Here is a 17,407-nt window from a genome sequence, read left to right on the forward strand (position 1 = left end):
TTATAATACAATACCTGGAACTGGGTAATTTATAAAGAAAACAAAATTTATTGCTTAATTTCAGAGGCTGGGAAGTCCACGGAACACATCTGGTGAGAGCTTCCTCTGGTGGCAATTTCAGTGATGCAGAGTATCACACTGAGAAATGGCAGAGCAGAGACTCTTACGTGCTCTCCTTTTAAAGCCCTCAGAACCACGCCCACGACCACCATTAAACCATCAACTTAATCACCTCTTCAAGTTTCATATATTAGAAGCTTAATCCCACTGTAACTGTTGAGGGTGGGAAATCCTATTATGGTAATTGAACGGTGGAGCCTTGAAGAGGTGATTGGATTATAGGACCACGCAGTAGTGAGTGGATTAAAAACGGTGGTCAGGGGCATGGTTCTGAAGGCTTTAAAAGAAGAGGAGAGTCTGTTTCTCTCCTCTCTCTCTCCTTCCATCATCTTGCAATGTGAGACCCCTCGGTCACTGTCACCACCACCATATAGACTTTGGCACAGCCTCGGAAACTCTAAGGAGTAATTTTCATTTTCTTTATAAATCACCCAGTTTCTGGTATTTTGCTGTAAGCAATAGAAACAGACTAAAACATCTATACTCTACTCTAGAATCTCAAATCCTTTTTGTTTTTTTTACTATTGAACCATAATTAATTATTCATATTTGTGGGGAACAGTGTTGACTATGAGCATTTGTGTACAATATGTGATGATCAACCGGGATAATTAGGATATTCATCATTCTCTGTGTCCATTAATCAATTTCTCCCTAACCCCCCTCCCCTACCCTTTTCCCCCCTCTAGTAACCACAGTTCTGTTCTCTCCTTCTGAAAGTTTAACATTTTATTGTGTTCGTTGTTTGTTTCTTTGTGAGAATTCTATATCTCATTCGTATATTATCTACTCAAAAATAATTGTTAAAAAAATTAGTGTTAACCACTAGAAAAATAGAAATAAGGTATACAACATCCTTTGATGACCTGTACAGCACAGATCATTAACTGTCCAATGAAATCTATGTGCCTTCTTTCACAGTCATAGAACAGTAGCTGGCAGGTGGGTCACCTACCTCATTAGATTTCCCATCCTCCTTTGCAGTCAGGTTTGTCCATGTGACTGAATCCCCCAGTGGCAACTGATGGGAAGTGAGATGTGCCTTTTCCAGGCCAGTGCCTCCCCCACATGCTTTCTGTCCCCTTCCTGTCAGCCAGAGTGAGGATGTGGCTGCAGCCCAGCCTCAGCCATGCAGACAGGACAACACCCAAGGAGATGGTAGAGAAACAGAAGGAAGGAGCCTGGGTCCCTGAATGATCCTGTGGAGCACAGCCACTTGCCCACCTGGAACTTGAACTGTTTCATGGGAGAGAAATAAACTTCTGACTTAGTGCATCTAGTGCTTTTGGGATCTCTTCGTTACAGCAGCTGGTATAACTAACATAACCCATTTGGGATTAAATGAAATTGCCTCCCATGAGATCAGGGGAGTCATTCCAGGGAAGAGAGGAAGGAATATAAGCTATGCTGTGGTTTGCGGCTCTTCTTGTGGCACCAGTCTAAGGAGGTTTTTGGGTGAGGTGGGAAGAACGTCTCCATTTTCAATGAAAATTCCTAGTCACAATCTGATCTTGTTTGTGCTCATCCCATCTCTGGGCTGCAGTGACAACAGTCAGGGTCATGGATTTTGGCTCTGGCTCAACCACTAATTTGCATGGTCTTCCTGTGCAGGCCACCTCACACCTTGCACTTGCATTGTTTTGAAAAGTCATCAGGCAGGAGAAGGGGGAGAGAATGGCAGCAAATCTCTCCAGGGCCCCTTCCTGTCCAACGGTTTATGATGCCAAGCCCAGCTTTATAGGAGATCAAGACAAGGACTCAGGGATGATTCCTTAGGTCGGGACCTTTCCCTGGGACCTGCTGGACCCATGAGTTAAACACTGGATGCAGAAATAACAGCAGAGACTGCCCACAAGCCAAGAGCTGGTTGCTGGTTTGAAGTTTCATGAGCCAGTCCTACACACGGGTTATAGGGGAGGATCATCCTGGAATGTAAAGCATTCGACGCGAGGCCAAATGAGATGCAGTGGACGAGCCATCCACACTGAGAATCTAGGACAGGGAGCCCCGGCACCTTCCTGCCAGCCCACTGGAACATCTCGACTTTAAACTACAATTCCTAGTTGTGACCTGATATCATTTGGGCTCAGCCCTCCGTGCCTCCGGCTGAACATAAAAGTGTGCAGCCCCGATCCCTTGGAACTTACTGGCTCCAGCAACAAACCAGTGTGGATATGAGACTTTGGACCTTGCTTAATTTCTCAACTTGGGGAATGAGGACAGAGAGAGGGGGTGTGGGGAAGCAGTCTGGGTGAGAGGTGGCTAGAACAAGGCAGAAGTTTGCTGATTCCAGAAATGGTCAGCATCTCAGCTGAGCTGCCATCTGAACCTATCTGAACTTCAGAGTACAGAACAAAGGAGGGGCAGAGGGTGTGTCTCAAACATGCTTCTGACAGAGCACACCAAGCCCCCAACACCCAGAGGGAGGAGTAATGGCCCAGGCTCCACCCCCCGTCTGGCTTGCTCCCCTCCCCTCTGCCTCCTTGCAAGCTGCTTCTCCAAACCTCCTAAGACAGCAGAGACAGAGCCTATTTAAAACAACCTCCAGAAGGTAATTAAACAGAGCCTGAAGGGGATCCTTCTGTAAGGCAAAGGATGCTTCCATAAAACAAAAAAATAACTTCCTAATTTATCAGTTGGGCCAATCGCATTACACCTCACCATTAATTTTGTTGCCATGGTTACTCCCAGGTAATATGGACCTATGCAATCTATGTGGGGTGAAAGTACCCCTCAATTCTACAGACACATGAAAGAAGAAAGACCATCCATCTAGCTCTGCAGCATAGCACATGGCAGCAGTTGTGGCTTATACATGTAGCTTCTCTCTTATCAAAAGGACAGACTCTGAAATTGAACCCAGGTTTGAATTCCAGATCTCCCATTGCGGACCATGTAATTTGGGGCAATTTACTTCATCTTTCTGAGCCTCCAATTCCTCATTTGTAATATGAGGATATGAATGCTTATTTTCAAAGTTATTGTGAAAACTAATAATTTATTTATTTAATAAATATTTATTGAGCATCTACTATGTGCAGAGCACTGCTCTAGGTGCTAAAGACACATCAGTGAAAAAACAGACAAAAATATCTGCTTCTGTGGAGCTCACAGACTAGTGGGAACAGACAGACAATAAGCAATAAAAATAATAAAGGGGCCGGCCCGTGGCTCACTCGGTAGAGTGCGGTGCTGATAACACCAAGGCCACAGGTTCGGATCCTATATAGGGATGGCCGGTTTGCTCACTGGCCGAGCGTGGTGCTGACAACACCAAGCCAAGGGTTGAGATGACCCTTACCGGTCATCTTTAAAAAAAAAAAAAATAATAATAATAATAATAATAAAGAATTCATTCTCTGATATGTGAGAAGGAAAAGTGCTTCAGGAAACAAGAGAAAGTAGGACAGGGTAAGAGGATAGGGAGAGTGTGCTGGCAGGGGGGACAGAGGTTGCAGAAGTAAGTAAGGTGGTCAGAGTGGGTCTCATGAGGTGACATTGGAAGAAACACTTGAAGGAGGGAGTGAGGCATGCAGACATCTGGCGGGAGACTGCTCTGGCAGACAGAACTGCCAATGCAAAGACCCCGAGGCAGAAGTGAGCCTGTTTGCCATTTCTGAGAACAGCAAGGAGACCAGCATGACTGGAGTGGACAGAATAAGAGGGAGAGTAGTAGGAGATAGGGTCAGAGAGGAATGAGGGCTTTGCAGGTCATATTAAGGACTGTGGCTTTTACTCTGATGGAAAAGGGGGACACTACAGAGCAGAGGTTCACAACTGGTTGTGACTTTGCACCCAGGAGACACCTGGCAACATCTGGAGACATTCTGGTTGTCATGACTGGGGAGGGAGTGCTACTGGCATCTATTGGGTAGAGGCCAGGGAAGCTGCTAAACATCCTACAGTGCACAGGGCCGCCTCCACAACAGAGATCTATCTGGCTTCAAGTGTCAGTAATGCCAAGGCTGAGAATCCCTGGAGCAGAGAAACAAACAATGTAATGTACAAGTGGTCTTCAGAAAGTTCATGGAAAGATTCATATTACCTAATTCCATTTTTCGGGCTGGTTGGTTAGCTCAGTTGGTTAGAGCACAGCCTTAGAACACCAAGGTCATGGATTCAGACCCTCGTACCTGCCAGCCACCAAAAAAAAACCCAAACAAACAAAAAATAGTTTGCTACCTAATTCCATTTTTCTGCAAACCTTTTAAAGTACCTTTGTATGTTTTCACAAATCATTCTGACTGCTGTATTGGGAATGGATGGAGGGGCCCAGGTAGAACAGGAAGACTATCCAGGAGGCCACCACAGTAACCCAGCCCAGAAATGTGTCTATAGCACCCAGTATAGCATCTTGTACATCATGCAAATGCCTCAAGTAATATCAGTCACTTGCCTGTTCTGTGCTAATGATAAGGGCCAAGCCAGGTGCTGATCAGGATCCCCAGAGCCTGAAGCCAGGAGGTAAGATTAGGGGGTCAGCCAAGCCTTTCCTTCAGCCAGCTTCTGACAAACTTGCTGACACCCACAGATTTAGTGTGCAAGGACTTTTGAACCTCTGGAATTTGCTCTGCCATGTTCAGCAAAGCCCAGAGCTGACCCCATTTCCTCTCTGCCAGAGGAGGAGACTTGAAGGGCTGCTTAAATCTCAGCTGCCCTTTCTCTTTGGCAGGTTGTGGATAGAAATCTATCCTGCAAGGGGGCTCTAAGCAGCCAATATGTTATGCTGGGTACAGAGTAGGCACTTGATAAAGGTTGGCTGGTTCCCAGCCTCTGGGAAATGTGAAATGATAGACAAGAACCACCACTCAGGAGCCTGTGGTTGTTCCCAGAGACCTGCTCACTGCACTCCCCATTACTCCAGTAACTTCTAAGTGAGTGTCCATAACAGCACTTACTCTCCCCATTTCACCTGACACTGCCACCAAACTGTTCTTACTACAATACCACTTGCATTCTACTCCCTTGCTCAAGAGCTTTCAATAGCTTCCTCTTACCCCACATGACACATCCAGCATCTCTACCTGGTTTTCAAAGACTTTCACAATCTGCCTGTAACTTCTCAACTTCCTTCCAACTTTCTCATCTCATCTTACTTCTGTCTCTGTCTCTGTGTGTGTGTGTGTGTCTCTCTCTCTGTCTCTCTTTCCGTAAGTCTCTCCACTCCACTCTACTTTTTGGCTTTTATCTGCAACTTACAGGAAATGTCCCTCCCACTTGATCTAACAGGCCCAGAATCAGATCCCTGTCCTACCATATACTGGCTGTGTGACCTTAGGCAAGTAATGTAGCCTCTCTGAGCCTTAGTTTTCTTGCTTATAATGGGATATAGGAACTTACTGAACTGGTTTCTCTGAAGACCAACTGAGATAATATGTGTAAAATACCAATGCTTAGTGCAGTGCCTGGCACTTGATAAGCACACAGGGAGTGGTGGCCCCACTGGGAGGGGGGTCTTCCATGTTTAACCCCACCCATCTCCATCCACACCAAACCATTCCAGCAAAGCCCCAGCATATCAGAGTCAATATCCAGAAACTTCGCTGGCTCTGCCTGCACTTATGCTTTTTGCTTGTTGTTTAACTAATAGCTGCAGTCCTGATTAGGGGTCCTAGAACATCAAATTTTTATCGGTCAAGACCAAAGAATAAATTATACTTATCTTCATTTTATCCTCGGGACTCGTTATTCATTGGTGTAGCACCTTTTAACAAGGTAATAGTCTCTGGAGGAGATAACCACCACTAACAGAAGACTAACCAAGGCCATCAGGAATGAACAGACTAGCCATACACTTGCGCATATCTACTGCGGAGGGGCGGAAACTGGAGGGCAGGCTAGATGACAAACTGGGTAGAAAACTAGAGCATGCACAAGTTACCCAGCATTACCCATGATACCAGGACAGGTCCATGGGCATCAGGACCCAGCTGTAGGCTTCTGACCTGCACACCTGCAAAAGGATATCAGAGCAGGCACACAGCCTGGTGCAGGTGAGAACGCTGTCCGCACTGAGATCAAGAGCCACCCTGGGCCTCTTCAGATGGCAGAGACGTGACCCTTGATCAGGACCAGGAACAGGGACTGCCCTTAATTCCAGATGGCAGAGGCTTTCCCAAGCCTGAGCTGACATGCCCTTGCTGATTAAGGCCAGGGAGAGAAGCATTGTGAGAGCTGATGCAGGGCCCAGTCCCTGATGCTCTGGGGAGCAGGAGGAAGGGGAGGGAGCAGGAGGATCTGCTCCTAGGGGGCCAGAGTGGTAGGCTCACACCCAGTGCACTGTGTGACCCAGCCACAGGATGGACACTGCAGGCATCACCAACATGAGCCAGAGTCAGGAAGCACATCTAGTGCTGAGCCACCACCACCCCCAGCTCCCTGGAGGCACATGGGGGCTTTCAGGACAGAAAACAAAGGAGGCCCTGGAAACAGCACAGGCAGCTTTAAGCTACTGAACTGGGCAAAGGGGGAAAATGCAGCCTTGTTCCCCAAACTCCGGGAGCTGGAAGGAGTCCCCAAAGGCCAACCTCACCAAGAATAGGCAGAGGGGAGCTTGGGCTGAGAGCAGACACAGGATCAAGAGGGGCTTGGAGGCTGAACCCACCCCTGACAGTTCTGAGAAGAACGTGAGAGGCTCTGAGGAATATTTCAGCCTAGGGAGGGGTGGGGTATCCAGTCTTGCCATTGAGGCTCTTCAGTGCCCATGGCCAGAGAGAAGTCCCGCTGCTCTGTGCAGGAATGAGGAGATCACAGCCTGCCCTCCCTACTGCCCGTGACTCAGCACACAGTGCAGATGCCTTAAGTTGGGCCCTGCATCTTGTCTCATTGCTCCCCCAGCACTCTGCACAAGGGCATCTGGCCATAGTGCTGCATCCGCTCAGGCATGTGCCCTCCCTTCACACTGCTGCTCTACAGTCTAGCACATTCGTCTTGTTCACTTCCTCTGCAGGGACTTGCTCTCTCTACCTCCAGCACAATGTGCTTCCTTGCCTGGAACACTCCTACCCAGAGCCTCCTCCTCACCAGCCCTCTTCCAGACACCTTAAGTGCGGGTGGGTTACTCCTGCTGCTGCTCTCCTATAGTATCATGTGTTTTCACTGTCATTGCCTGGTTCCTGAGGGGTCTATGAGGCAAAAGCCTCATCTAACTTCTTCCTTGCTCTATCCTCCAGTCCCTAACCACACTTCAGGCCTATAGTAATGGGATAGAAGAGAAAAAGGACAAGAAAATCTAAGTGTCAGCCTAAGATGTCCAATATTTAACTAGTAAGAATTCCAGAATGAGAAGAAATTATCAAAGAAACATTATAAAAATTTTGCCAGAACTGAAAGATTCTGGAGTCTCCAGATTGAAAGGGGTTACCAACAATCCAAAATAATAAATTTTAATAGAGATTGCATTGTGGAATTTCAGAAATAAATTTCACAGATAATGGAAAGATTCTAAACATCTAAAGAAAGCAAACAGGCCACTTGCAAAGAATCCGGAATGAAATGGCATCAGATTTTTCAACAGCTATATTGGAAACCAGAAGAAAATAGAGAATTTGTCTTCAAAATTCTGAAGAAAAATAATTGTCAACCAAGAATTTTCTCCTCTGCCAAACTGTCAATTAAGGCTGAGTACAGAATTATAACATTTCAGACGTGAAAGAACTGAAAATTTTCTTCCCATTTATCCTTTTTAAGGAAGCTACTAGAAGAGGTATTCCACCAAAATCACGGTATCCACCAAGAAAAAGGAAGACCTGGAGCTGGTGGAAAGTGGGTACCAGAAAGGAAAATTCAGGAAAAGAAAAAAAAAATGTAACTGAAAGACAGGAATCTGCAGATTGAAAGAGGGCACTGAAAATACTGAAAGGCTGATAGAGGGTTAGAGATAGTACTAAGGAAACTATGCCAATAAAAAATAAGGCAATTATTAACACCAGATAAAACATAAAGTTGAAAAAGAGAAGAAACATAATCATTATACACCCAACTTGACTATGCAGTAAACGTTATTTATATAAGTGTAACAACATGAATACTGAATGTATAAGCCCCAAAACCTCAATAACTATTTTGAGAGGGGAGCAGGGGAGAGAAATGTGTTTATAGGGATGGAAAATAAAAGAACTGAATCCTCAACTACCATAATAGGTAATGCAAAAGAACCAATTGAGAAAGAGAATTATAGATAAGAATATTAGTGTGAAATAGAGATTTCTATTTGAAGAACAGCTAAAAACAGTTGCTTCTGGGGAAAAGGAATGGAAATTGGGGAGGAAGGTGCAGCACAGTACTATTTTTCCTTACAAATGTTTTGGTACTATTTGACTTTTTGAACTATGCACACATATTACTTTGAGAAAAATGTAAAATTATTTTTTTAAGTTTTTAAAATAAAGTTTATAAACAAAAAGAAAATCTTTGGCACATTAACCATCAGTTTCTGTAATCTTTAAAATTGTCCTATACTACATACCCCTACTCCTCCCCAAAACCAAACACAACGATCAATATTTTGGTTAGCTCTAATTCAAGTTCCTACATGATAAAAAAAAAAAAAAAAACATTACAGTATCCTAGCCTAATCCTTCCCCTCCTCCCCATCCTTCCCACCCTCAACCTGAATTTTTGGGCAGTGATATGTTGACATATGTTTAATAACTGGTCCTCTGGAGAAAAAGTCCTGATGTGTATGTAGCATTTGGCAATTTCCATGGTGTAAATATTCCATCATGGCTGATTTCAAGCTACTACTGTAATGTCACTGAATGCAAATTGAGAAGACATGGACACACCCAGCTCTAGCAAGCTGGCCCCAGCAAACCACTGCATTTGGTCCCCTCTAGCCTTATCAGCCTCCGTGCTTCCCACTAGACCTAGGTGCGGTAGAGATGTGAGTATCCCTCCGAAGAGCTGTAAGTCTGTGGGTGGGACACAGCAGTAGGTAGAAGTAGATACAGAAGGAAAGAGGAGTGGTTCTGGCTGCATGGAAGGAGTTGTGAACTTACCAGCTTCCTTTCCCTCCCCACCTGCCATACTCCCACCTCTAACAGAGTTACCTGTTCATTGGTGACCCCCGGGCGCAGGGTCCCATCCTTGTAGTCCTCCAGCAGCTGCACAGCCTCTCTGAGACGTCTCTGCAGAGGAAAGAAAAGAGACGTTGAGGGGCACAGATCCAGGGCTTGTATAAATCTTTCCCTTGAGGGATTGCAAGAGTATCAATCAAGTCCTGACAGTGTTTACAGTTGCAAAGCCTCAGGCCTGCCCTCAGTTCATGTGACACACACAAAATAATAAAGAAGGATACCACCTAAACGTACTTCCACAGGGAAATGGCTGAACTAGGGCATTTGAAAAAATGAAGGAGAGCTATGTGTGATTCCATGACCCTATCTCCAAGATATTTTGTTGAATGAAAAAGCAAATTGTCAAGCAGTATGATGCCATGTGTTACACCAAACAAAATACACACAAAAAATAATATTTTCTATAATAATAGTTATGTGTGTAAATGCATCAAAAAAAAGCTCTAAAAGTAGACCCACCAAACTAGGGACTGTGGTTACCTCTGGGTAGGAGAAAAGAGCCCAGACTTGGCAAGGAGTATCAGAAGGAATCTTTAATCTTAATTTTAATATTGAGAGCTTTGAAAGGAAAACAAATTTACATAATACTTACATAATTTTTTCTCAACATTTTAAAAACACTGGCAGAGATTTACCTATTAAAGTACATATGGCTATAGCAACTAATGGGGCAAGACAGAAAAAAAATGAGGATAGAATTGTATGATTTAAAAAATCTTAAAAGCTAAAGAGATAGCAATAGTGATACACGGTAGCCTTTGACCACCAAAAGACTAGTATAAGAATGTTCATAGCAGCACTATTCATACAGCGCCAACTGCAAATAATTCAATAGCAGAGTGAATACATTAATTGTAGCATATGCACACAATGAAATATTATACAGCAAATAACAAATTACAACTACATGTTACCATGTGGATGAACTGACAGACATAATATGGCAGAATGTATTTCCCAAAGATAGCCACCCCAATATCCCCATCTCCCATGCTCTTCTAGAACCTTCCCCATCTAGAGGTAAAGTCTATGTGCCCTCACCTTGATTCTGGACAGGGCTCTGTGACTGCCTCAACAAGCAGAATGGCAGAAGTCAGGCGCTGTAACCTCTGAAGCTAGATCATAAAAACGCCTTGCACTTAAACCTTGTTCTCAAGATGGCCACTCTCTTGGAACCCAGCCACCATACTGTCAGGAAGCCCAAGCAGCTCAGGAAAGACCCATGTGCACAGGAACTGAGGCCCTGACCCACAGCTCCAGCTGAGCCATGAGCTGACAGCCAGCACCAACTCGCCCACCATGCAAGTGAGCCATCTTGAAAGGGACCTTCCAGCCCCCTGTCAAGCTGCCATAGTCAATGCCACATGAATCTGAGATGAACCATCTCCTGTAAGCCCTACCCAAATTGAAAATCAATAAGCAAAATAATTGACTGTTGTTGTTTTAAGCCACTTGGTTTTGGGATGATTTGTTACATAGCAACAGAAGGCTGATACACACAATGATAAGTGAAAGAAGACAGAAACAAAAAAGCTCAAAAACAGGCAAAAATAACACATATTGGTAAAGGTCATTATAGTGTTACACTTGCAAGGGGGTACTGACTGGGAAAAAACATGAGGGATCCCTCTGGGATAATGGAAATGTTCAATGTTCAAATGTTCAATGTCTGGTTGGTGATTATATGGGTATAAACATGTAAAAATTCTTTAAGCCATACATTTAGGAGTTGTACATTTGACTCTATGTATGTTAGGCCTCAAAAAATTCACAAAGAAAAGAAACAGTGAGAGAAGGCAGCTTATATCAAAATCCAGATGAGGGACCCAGACATCAGGGATGCCCAGTGTGGGGGGAAATACCAAGTGAAGGAATAGGAGTATATCTGTTCCCCTTTGGACCAAGGCACAAGGCTGGTGAGGGAGGGGAGTGCATTCCTTCCTTCTCAAGGAAGGCTGCAGCGGCAGGAAGGGCCCCCAGTGGGGCTGATTAAAGGTTTGCTGAGATAAGGGTTTGGGGTTGGAAATGAACAGCCGCCTCCTGCACTGTAGCAGCAGAAATAACTGCAACCCAGACAAACCAGCCAGGCCAGCCTCGACCCATCAGCCCTGTGAGAAGTACCCGTGGCCCGCACTGGTCTAACCCTGGCCTGGCCCACAGCAGAACCACAGGCAGTCAGGGGACCGGGAAAGCTTCTTACTTGGAAGGTCCTGGAGGCTGAAAAGTACTATCCCTCCCCTTTAAATGTATGAATATCAGCTCCTACATTCCAAAGAGCCTCTTCCTGGAATCTGTTCATTTAAAAGTGGCGTTAGTTTTGTGGCTGTTTTGTTTTTGTTTCTGTTTTCCAATCACACAAGTAATCCATGCTGTTTAAAGAAAATGTCAGAGAAAAAAAAAAAAATAGAAAAGCACAAAAAAATAATTTTAAATCACCTTAAATATACCACTGAGATAATCACTGCAAAAGTGAAGATAATTTTCCTTCTAGACTTAATATATTTGTTTTCCAACAAAATTGGATCACATTGATTCTTTTAACTTCCTCATGGTCACACAAATAGTTTTTTCTTTCTTTTTTTTTTTTTCTGTCTTATTTTGTGTTATTTTTGGTCACACAAATAGTAAGGGAATGATTTAGCATTTAAACCCTGAGTTTAGTCAGACCCTTACTCTGCACACACACACCCCCCAACACCCGCAACACTCCCAGGCCTCCCAGTGAAGCAGCCAGCTCCCCCTCCCTTAAGCCCGCTTCCACTGCTGCAGACCTGGACAATGACTGCTCTACTTTCCATTGCTGAATGGTGAATGGCCCCATGTTCTCATTATTTTTCCCACTCCAGGGATTCTCCTGAGTTCCTATAACAACCTGGCCAGGTTCCATCTCATTTGAGACGGTCATCAAAGGGAGCTCTCCTGCCAAAAGCATAAGTTCCAAAGAGCCCTGATCTTGGAAAAGGGCAGGGGTTGAGGGGGAAGTAAACCCAAAGTTCCTGAAGACAAGTCTGATGATCCAGGACTGAAGGAAGCTAGAACGTGCTCTCCTGCCTCTGGGTGCTATAGGCTGACCTTGGCCTTACTAAGCCTCTGTCAAAGGCTGAGGGGCTGGGGCTCCAGGCCCTGTGGGATAGAAAAGGCCCCAGGCGACCTGCCTTGAGAGGTCCCTGAGGCCTAGTTGCTCTGAGGGCTGGTGTCCCCACTGCAGAGAAAGGGGTCATTTCATGGAGACTTGGGGGATAGAAGGAGGGTCTCCCTGCTTTAAACCCTCCTCTCACTCACACTACCATATTGTGAGGCTTGGCAGGAGGGCCTGGGCACTTGAGGAGCAGGGGAAGCTGGGAGGTTGGTGGCAGGCTGAACTGTGCAGGAAGTCTTTTCTATCAGAAACAAACAGGCCGCCAGTCCCTGAATGCAAGGACTGTGAGGCGCTCAGCTGGCCCAGGCTGGCCCAGAGACAAGGCTGTGGCCCCTCTGAAGCCCTGGGCCGAGGGAAGGATCTCCATCACCAGCCTGCCTGCCTCCAGTCAGCCTGCCAGAAAGTGTCACTAGGAGAGTCTTTTCTTGTATTTGACAGGGGCATGGTCTCCAGAAGATAGATCCCTCTTGAAACACATACACGTGGGAGGTCTACTTCAGAGGTAGAGAATTTGAACAGAGGAGAATTCTGGCCCCTTGGGTCCTGCCCCAAGGCCCGAGGGGGAGGGAGAGGAAGCAGAGGGGCAGGCTTTTTAGGGTGGTGGCCAGAGAGGGCAGGATGCAGTGATGGAGGGCAATGAGGATGGAGGGACACAGGAAGGAAAGGCACAAAAAGGAAAGCTAAGTAAAACTAATCTTTACTTGTGGAAACTGTGCCCTGTTCACACAGGACGTGGATAAGAATACCCCTCTGCATGTGGATATCACAGAACCATCTAGGCTATCTCCTCTCTGAGAAAACTGGGTCCGAGAGAGAAGGGTATTTCCTTGCCCAAGGTCACAGAATGGGAGGGTGGCACCTAGAAACCCCAAGAACCCTCGATCCAACTCTGAACCAATTCCATGAGATGTCAGCATGGAAGAACCTCCTGTTCTCACAAAAGCAATGGAATCCTAAAAAAACCACAGCAATGCCTAATTCCCCCTAAAGCTGATGGCTACTAGGGCAAGGCACCCCAGGTGAGAAAAGGAAAGGCCTTCTCTACTCTCATTCAATGCTGAGCTCAGCCTGACAGAAAAATGGAGAGCATGCTTGGAGGAAGTGGGTACAATTGAAACATGGGCCATTTCAGGCAAGGTAGAGAGTTTGGGAGTCCCAAAACTTATAGAACTAAAAACGGAAAAGTAAAGAGTGTTGGAGGAAGGGAAGAATGAACCGGCAGTGGGGTGTGCAAGGCAGCAGGGAGGCCAGCAGGTTATGTTCTACCGTGCCCCGATCGTTCAGTAGCTGATTGTTCTCATCCAGCCAGTCTTGAATCAGCTCCACCAAAAGTTCATGTACTGGAAACTTGACCTCCCTTGTAACAGTGTTAAGAGAGTGGGAAATCCAATTATGGTATTTGAAAATTGGGGCCTTTAAGAGATGATTAGATTGTCAGGAGAATATACCATCGTGAATGGATTGATCCATTCATGGAGTAATAGGTGTGTTTCTGATGGCTTTATAAGGAGAGTGAGTGAGCCGGTTAGATCGCTTGCTCAGCCCATTCTCGCCATGTCATACCCTGAGTTGCTGCAGAGCTACCCCACTCACCAGATGTGTTCCCTGGACTTTGGACTTCCCAGCCTCCAAAACTGTAAGAAATAAATTTTATTTCTTTATAAATTACTCAGTATTCTGTTATAAGCAACAGAAACAGACTAATACGGCAAGGCTGGGCATTCTTACCACTGCTTGACCATTACTCACGTGGCCTCCAAGTGGTGGGACTTGGGGTCCAAAGCTAATGGTCATGTGCAGGCAAAGTCCCAAGCCCCTTTTTTGTCTTCCTTCAACGACCCTAAGCCTCTTCCTCTTCTCTCCCAACAGTCTTGTAACCTCCAAGTCATACCCATGAATGCCAGGATGGGTCCTTGGCTCCCACCAGCCATGAGCCACCCTCTCTCTGAGAGGGCCAAGGGAGGGGGAACAGATATACGTAGCCTTCCCTGTGGCTGATCTTTGGACACCTTAGGGGCTTAGTGAGGTAAACTGATAGCGTTCTGGAAGCATGGCAGGTGGTACACCCCTTCAGGAAATAAATCTATCCAGCTGTATTAGTCAGTTTTTGTTGCTTATAACAAAATACATGGAACTGGGTGATTTATAAAGAAAAACAATATTTATTGCTTACAGTTCCTGAGGCTAAGTCCAAAGTCCAGCTGGTAGTGGCGACAGTGACCCACTGTCAGGGTCTCACATTTCAAGATGGTGGAAGCAGAGAGAGCAGAGAGACTCTCCTTTTTTAAATCCCTCAGAACCACACCCCTGACCACCATTTTTAATTCATTCACTACTGCATGGTCCTACAATCCAATCACCTCTTTAAGGCTCCACCTTTCAATTACAATAATAGGATTCCCACCCTCCTAACAGTCACAGTGGGGGCTAAGATTCTAATACATAAACCTGGGGGACACCAAGCTTCAGTGAGTTTTGGGGGGACATAATTCAGTCCACTACACCAGCTATCCTAAGAACTTTGAAAATAAGCATGACCTCTAGCCTGGTTACCCTACTCCTGGGAATTTATTCTAAAAAATAAATTTAGCAGAAATGAAGTTATATGCCTCACACCATTTTTTTTTTTTTTTTGTAGGAAAGCAAAAGATAGGAAACAACATATCTGTTAGACCTAAAAGTCTAATATGGGATAGTGATTTATGCCACAAAACTTGATTCTTAAAAATTATAAAGACTAGGAAATGAAAAAAGCAAATAAAAAAGTGTATGATCAATGCTATAAGCATGCCAAAGATGTATGCTGAAGGACAAGAACTTGAAGTGTATAAGGGTACTGACAACTGAGGATTTTTTAAATGAAAGATTCCATTAAAGATTTTAAAATTAGAATATCTAGTGCTGTCTAGAATGCACTGAAATGGACAACCTCACTCACTGCTGTTGGGATTATAAACTGATAAAATCTCGGTACAGGTCGGTACAATTTGCAGGGCGATTTGGCAATATATAGCAAATGCCTTAAAAAGTCTTTTATGCAAAAATTCCACATCTAGGAATTTATTCAAAGAAAATAAAGAGAACTATGGGAAGATTTATATACAAGGATGTTTATTGCAATATTATGGCTAAAGATTTGAAACCACCTAAATCGGCAACAATAGAGAAAATGATTAAATTATAGAATAACCTTGTAATGGATTACTGTGATATTACAATATGTATATTTTGGTTTTCACTCACATTTCCTGACTTGTTCTAACCTTCCTTCACCTGTCTTGGAGCTGGCCATAAAGAAATTCTCTGACTTACCTTATCTGATTGTAGGTCATATGACCCCCATTCAAGAAGGGGTCCTGCTCCAAGCCTGGGAAGAAGGAATGCTGTACAGAGAAGCTGAGAACCTGAACAGACAGGCCTTGCTGGGTTTCCCCACTCAGTCTATTAGTGTTAGATCACACGCTTTTTGTCCCATCACATTTCTACATGGTTGTCCATGCTCCAATCATGCCTACGTAATGAAGCTTCCATAAAAACCAAGAGCACAAGGTTCAGGGAGCTTCCAGATAGGTGAACACATGGAGTTTCCCGGAATGTGACACCCGGGGAGGGCACTGAAGCTCCACGCCCCTTCCCCTATACCTCGCCCTGTGCATCTCTTCATCGTACCCTTTGTAATATCCTTTAAAATAAACTGGTAAACCTAAGTACGTGTTTCCCTGAGTTTTAATCTCCAGGTAGACAGTGTTGGAATTGAATTGGTATCCACACCAGCTGGGTCCACAGGAGAACTGCTGGCTTGCTTGCTCGTGGGGAGAAATCTCCACACATTTGGACACAGAAGTCAGTCTTCTGTGTTGATGATTGCTACTGAGGAAGAGTATAGGGAAGAGCCATTCGGTGTGTGTTTTTTCCCACTCAATTACTATGCAGTTATTAAACACATTTTGATCCAACATTTAATGACAAGGAAAAAGACTCATGATGTGCTACATGGAAAAAAGTATATTTCATGTATACATGTATATCGTATGTGATTCTCTCCATATACAAGGGGGTCTTCAAAAAGTTCATGGAAAGATTCTATTTTTCTTTTAATTCTATTTTTCCATGAACATTTTGAAGTACTCTCATATACTTATATAGGATATATACATATTATGTAAATCATCCCAATTTTGTGCATACACATACACCAAAATGTATGGTGGTTATTTCTGGTGGGTGAGTTTATAAGTAGTTTTTATTTTCTTCTTTAGACTTATGTATCTTACAGTATGTAGGCATTACCACCAGAATCACATCACATCAGGAGGCACATAATGTCAGTTTTTTTCATTGTTAATGATGCTAAAGTTTGGTCACCTAGTTAAAGGATGTCCTCCAAGTTCTCCACTGTAAAGGTAATTTTTCCCTTTGCAATTGCTAAGTAAGTAATCTGCAGGGTGATACTTTGAAAGTAAATGAATATCCTGTTTCCCAACAATCTTTTACTCTCCACAAATAGTATTGGTTAATGATGCTGATGGAAATGACTTACTTCATTGAGAGTTACACAAGGGTTACACAAGAGTTACACAATTTCCTGCAACATTTACTAACTAACATTATTCTATGAAAAGCTTTTCCCTCCCACCTTTCTAGTATTACTATGGTGTCTCAGTCCGTCTGTGCTGCTATAACATAATATCACAGACTGGGTAATTTATAAAGAACAGATATTTACTTCTCACAGTTCTGGAGGCTGGAAGTCCAAGATCCAGGCACCAGCATTTGGTGTCTGGTGGAGGCTGCATCTTTCAGAGGAGAGAAATTCTGTGTCTTCACATGGCAGAAGGCAGAAGGGCAGGAGGGCCAAACAATGTGTGATGCTTCTTCAAAAAGGGCCTTAATCCCATTCATACAGAGGAGCCCTCATGGCCCAATCACCTAAGGGCCCCACCTCTTACTACTGTCACATTGGTCATTAAATTTTAGCTCCTGAATTTTGGAGGAGATACATTCAAACCATAGCATATGGACTCAGATTTTTAAAAAATTCAATGTGTTAAAATCCAATGCTGTTTTCTTC

General features: G+C 44.3%; 1 protein-coding gene across 5 annotated transcripts in view; it reads right to left on the minus strand.

The window, feature by feature from the left end:
* The window catches only part of SFXN5 (sideroflexin 5), a 117,392-nt gene that overhangs the window by 82,602 nt on the left and 17,383 nt on the right, over window positions 1-17,407 (minus strand). For all 5 annotated transcript variants that reach the window (XR_010021674.1, XM_063078513.1, XM_063078515.1 and 2 more), the window contains exon 3: window positions 9,171-9,248. Coding sequence is in view for 4 of the 5 variants with exons in the window: in XM_063078513.1 (XP_062934583.1) it covers window positions 9,171-9,248 (78 nt within the window). In the remaining variant the exon portion in view is untranslated. The remainder of the gene's footprint in view (window positions 1-9,170; window positions 9,249-17,407) is intronic.

Source organism: Cynocephalus volans, chromosome 14 (assembly GCF_027409185.1).
Source record: "Cynocephalus volans isolate mCynVol1 chromosome 14, mCynVol1.pri, whole genome shotgun sequence".
In the NCBI taxonomy this organism is placed as follows: domain Eukaryota; kingdom Metazoa; phylum Chordata; class Mammalia; order Dermoptera; family Cynocephalidae; genus Cynocephalus; species Cynocephalus volans.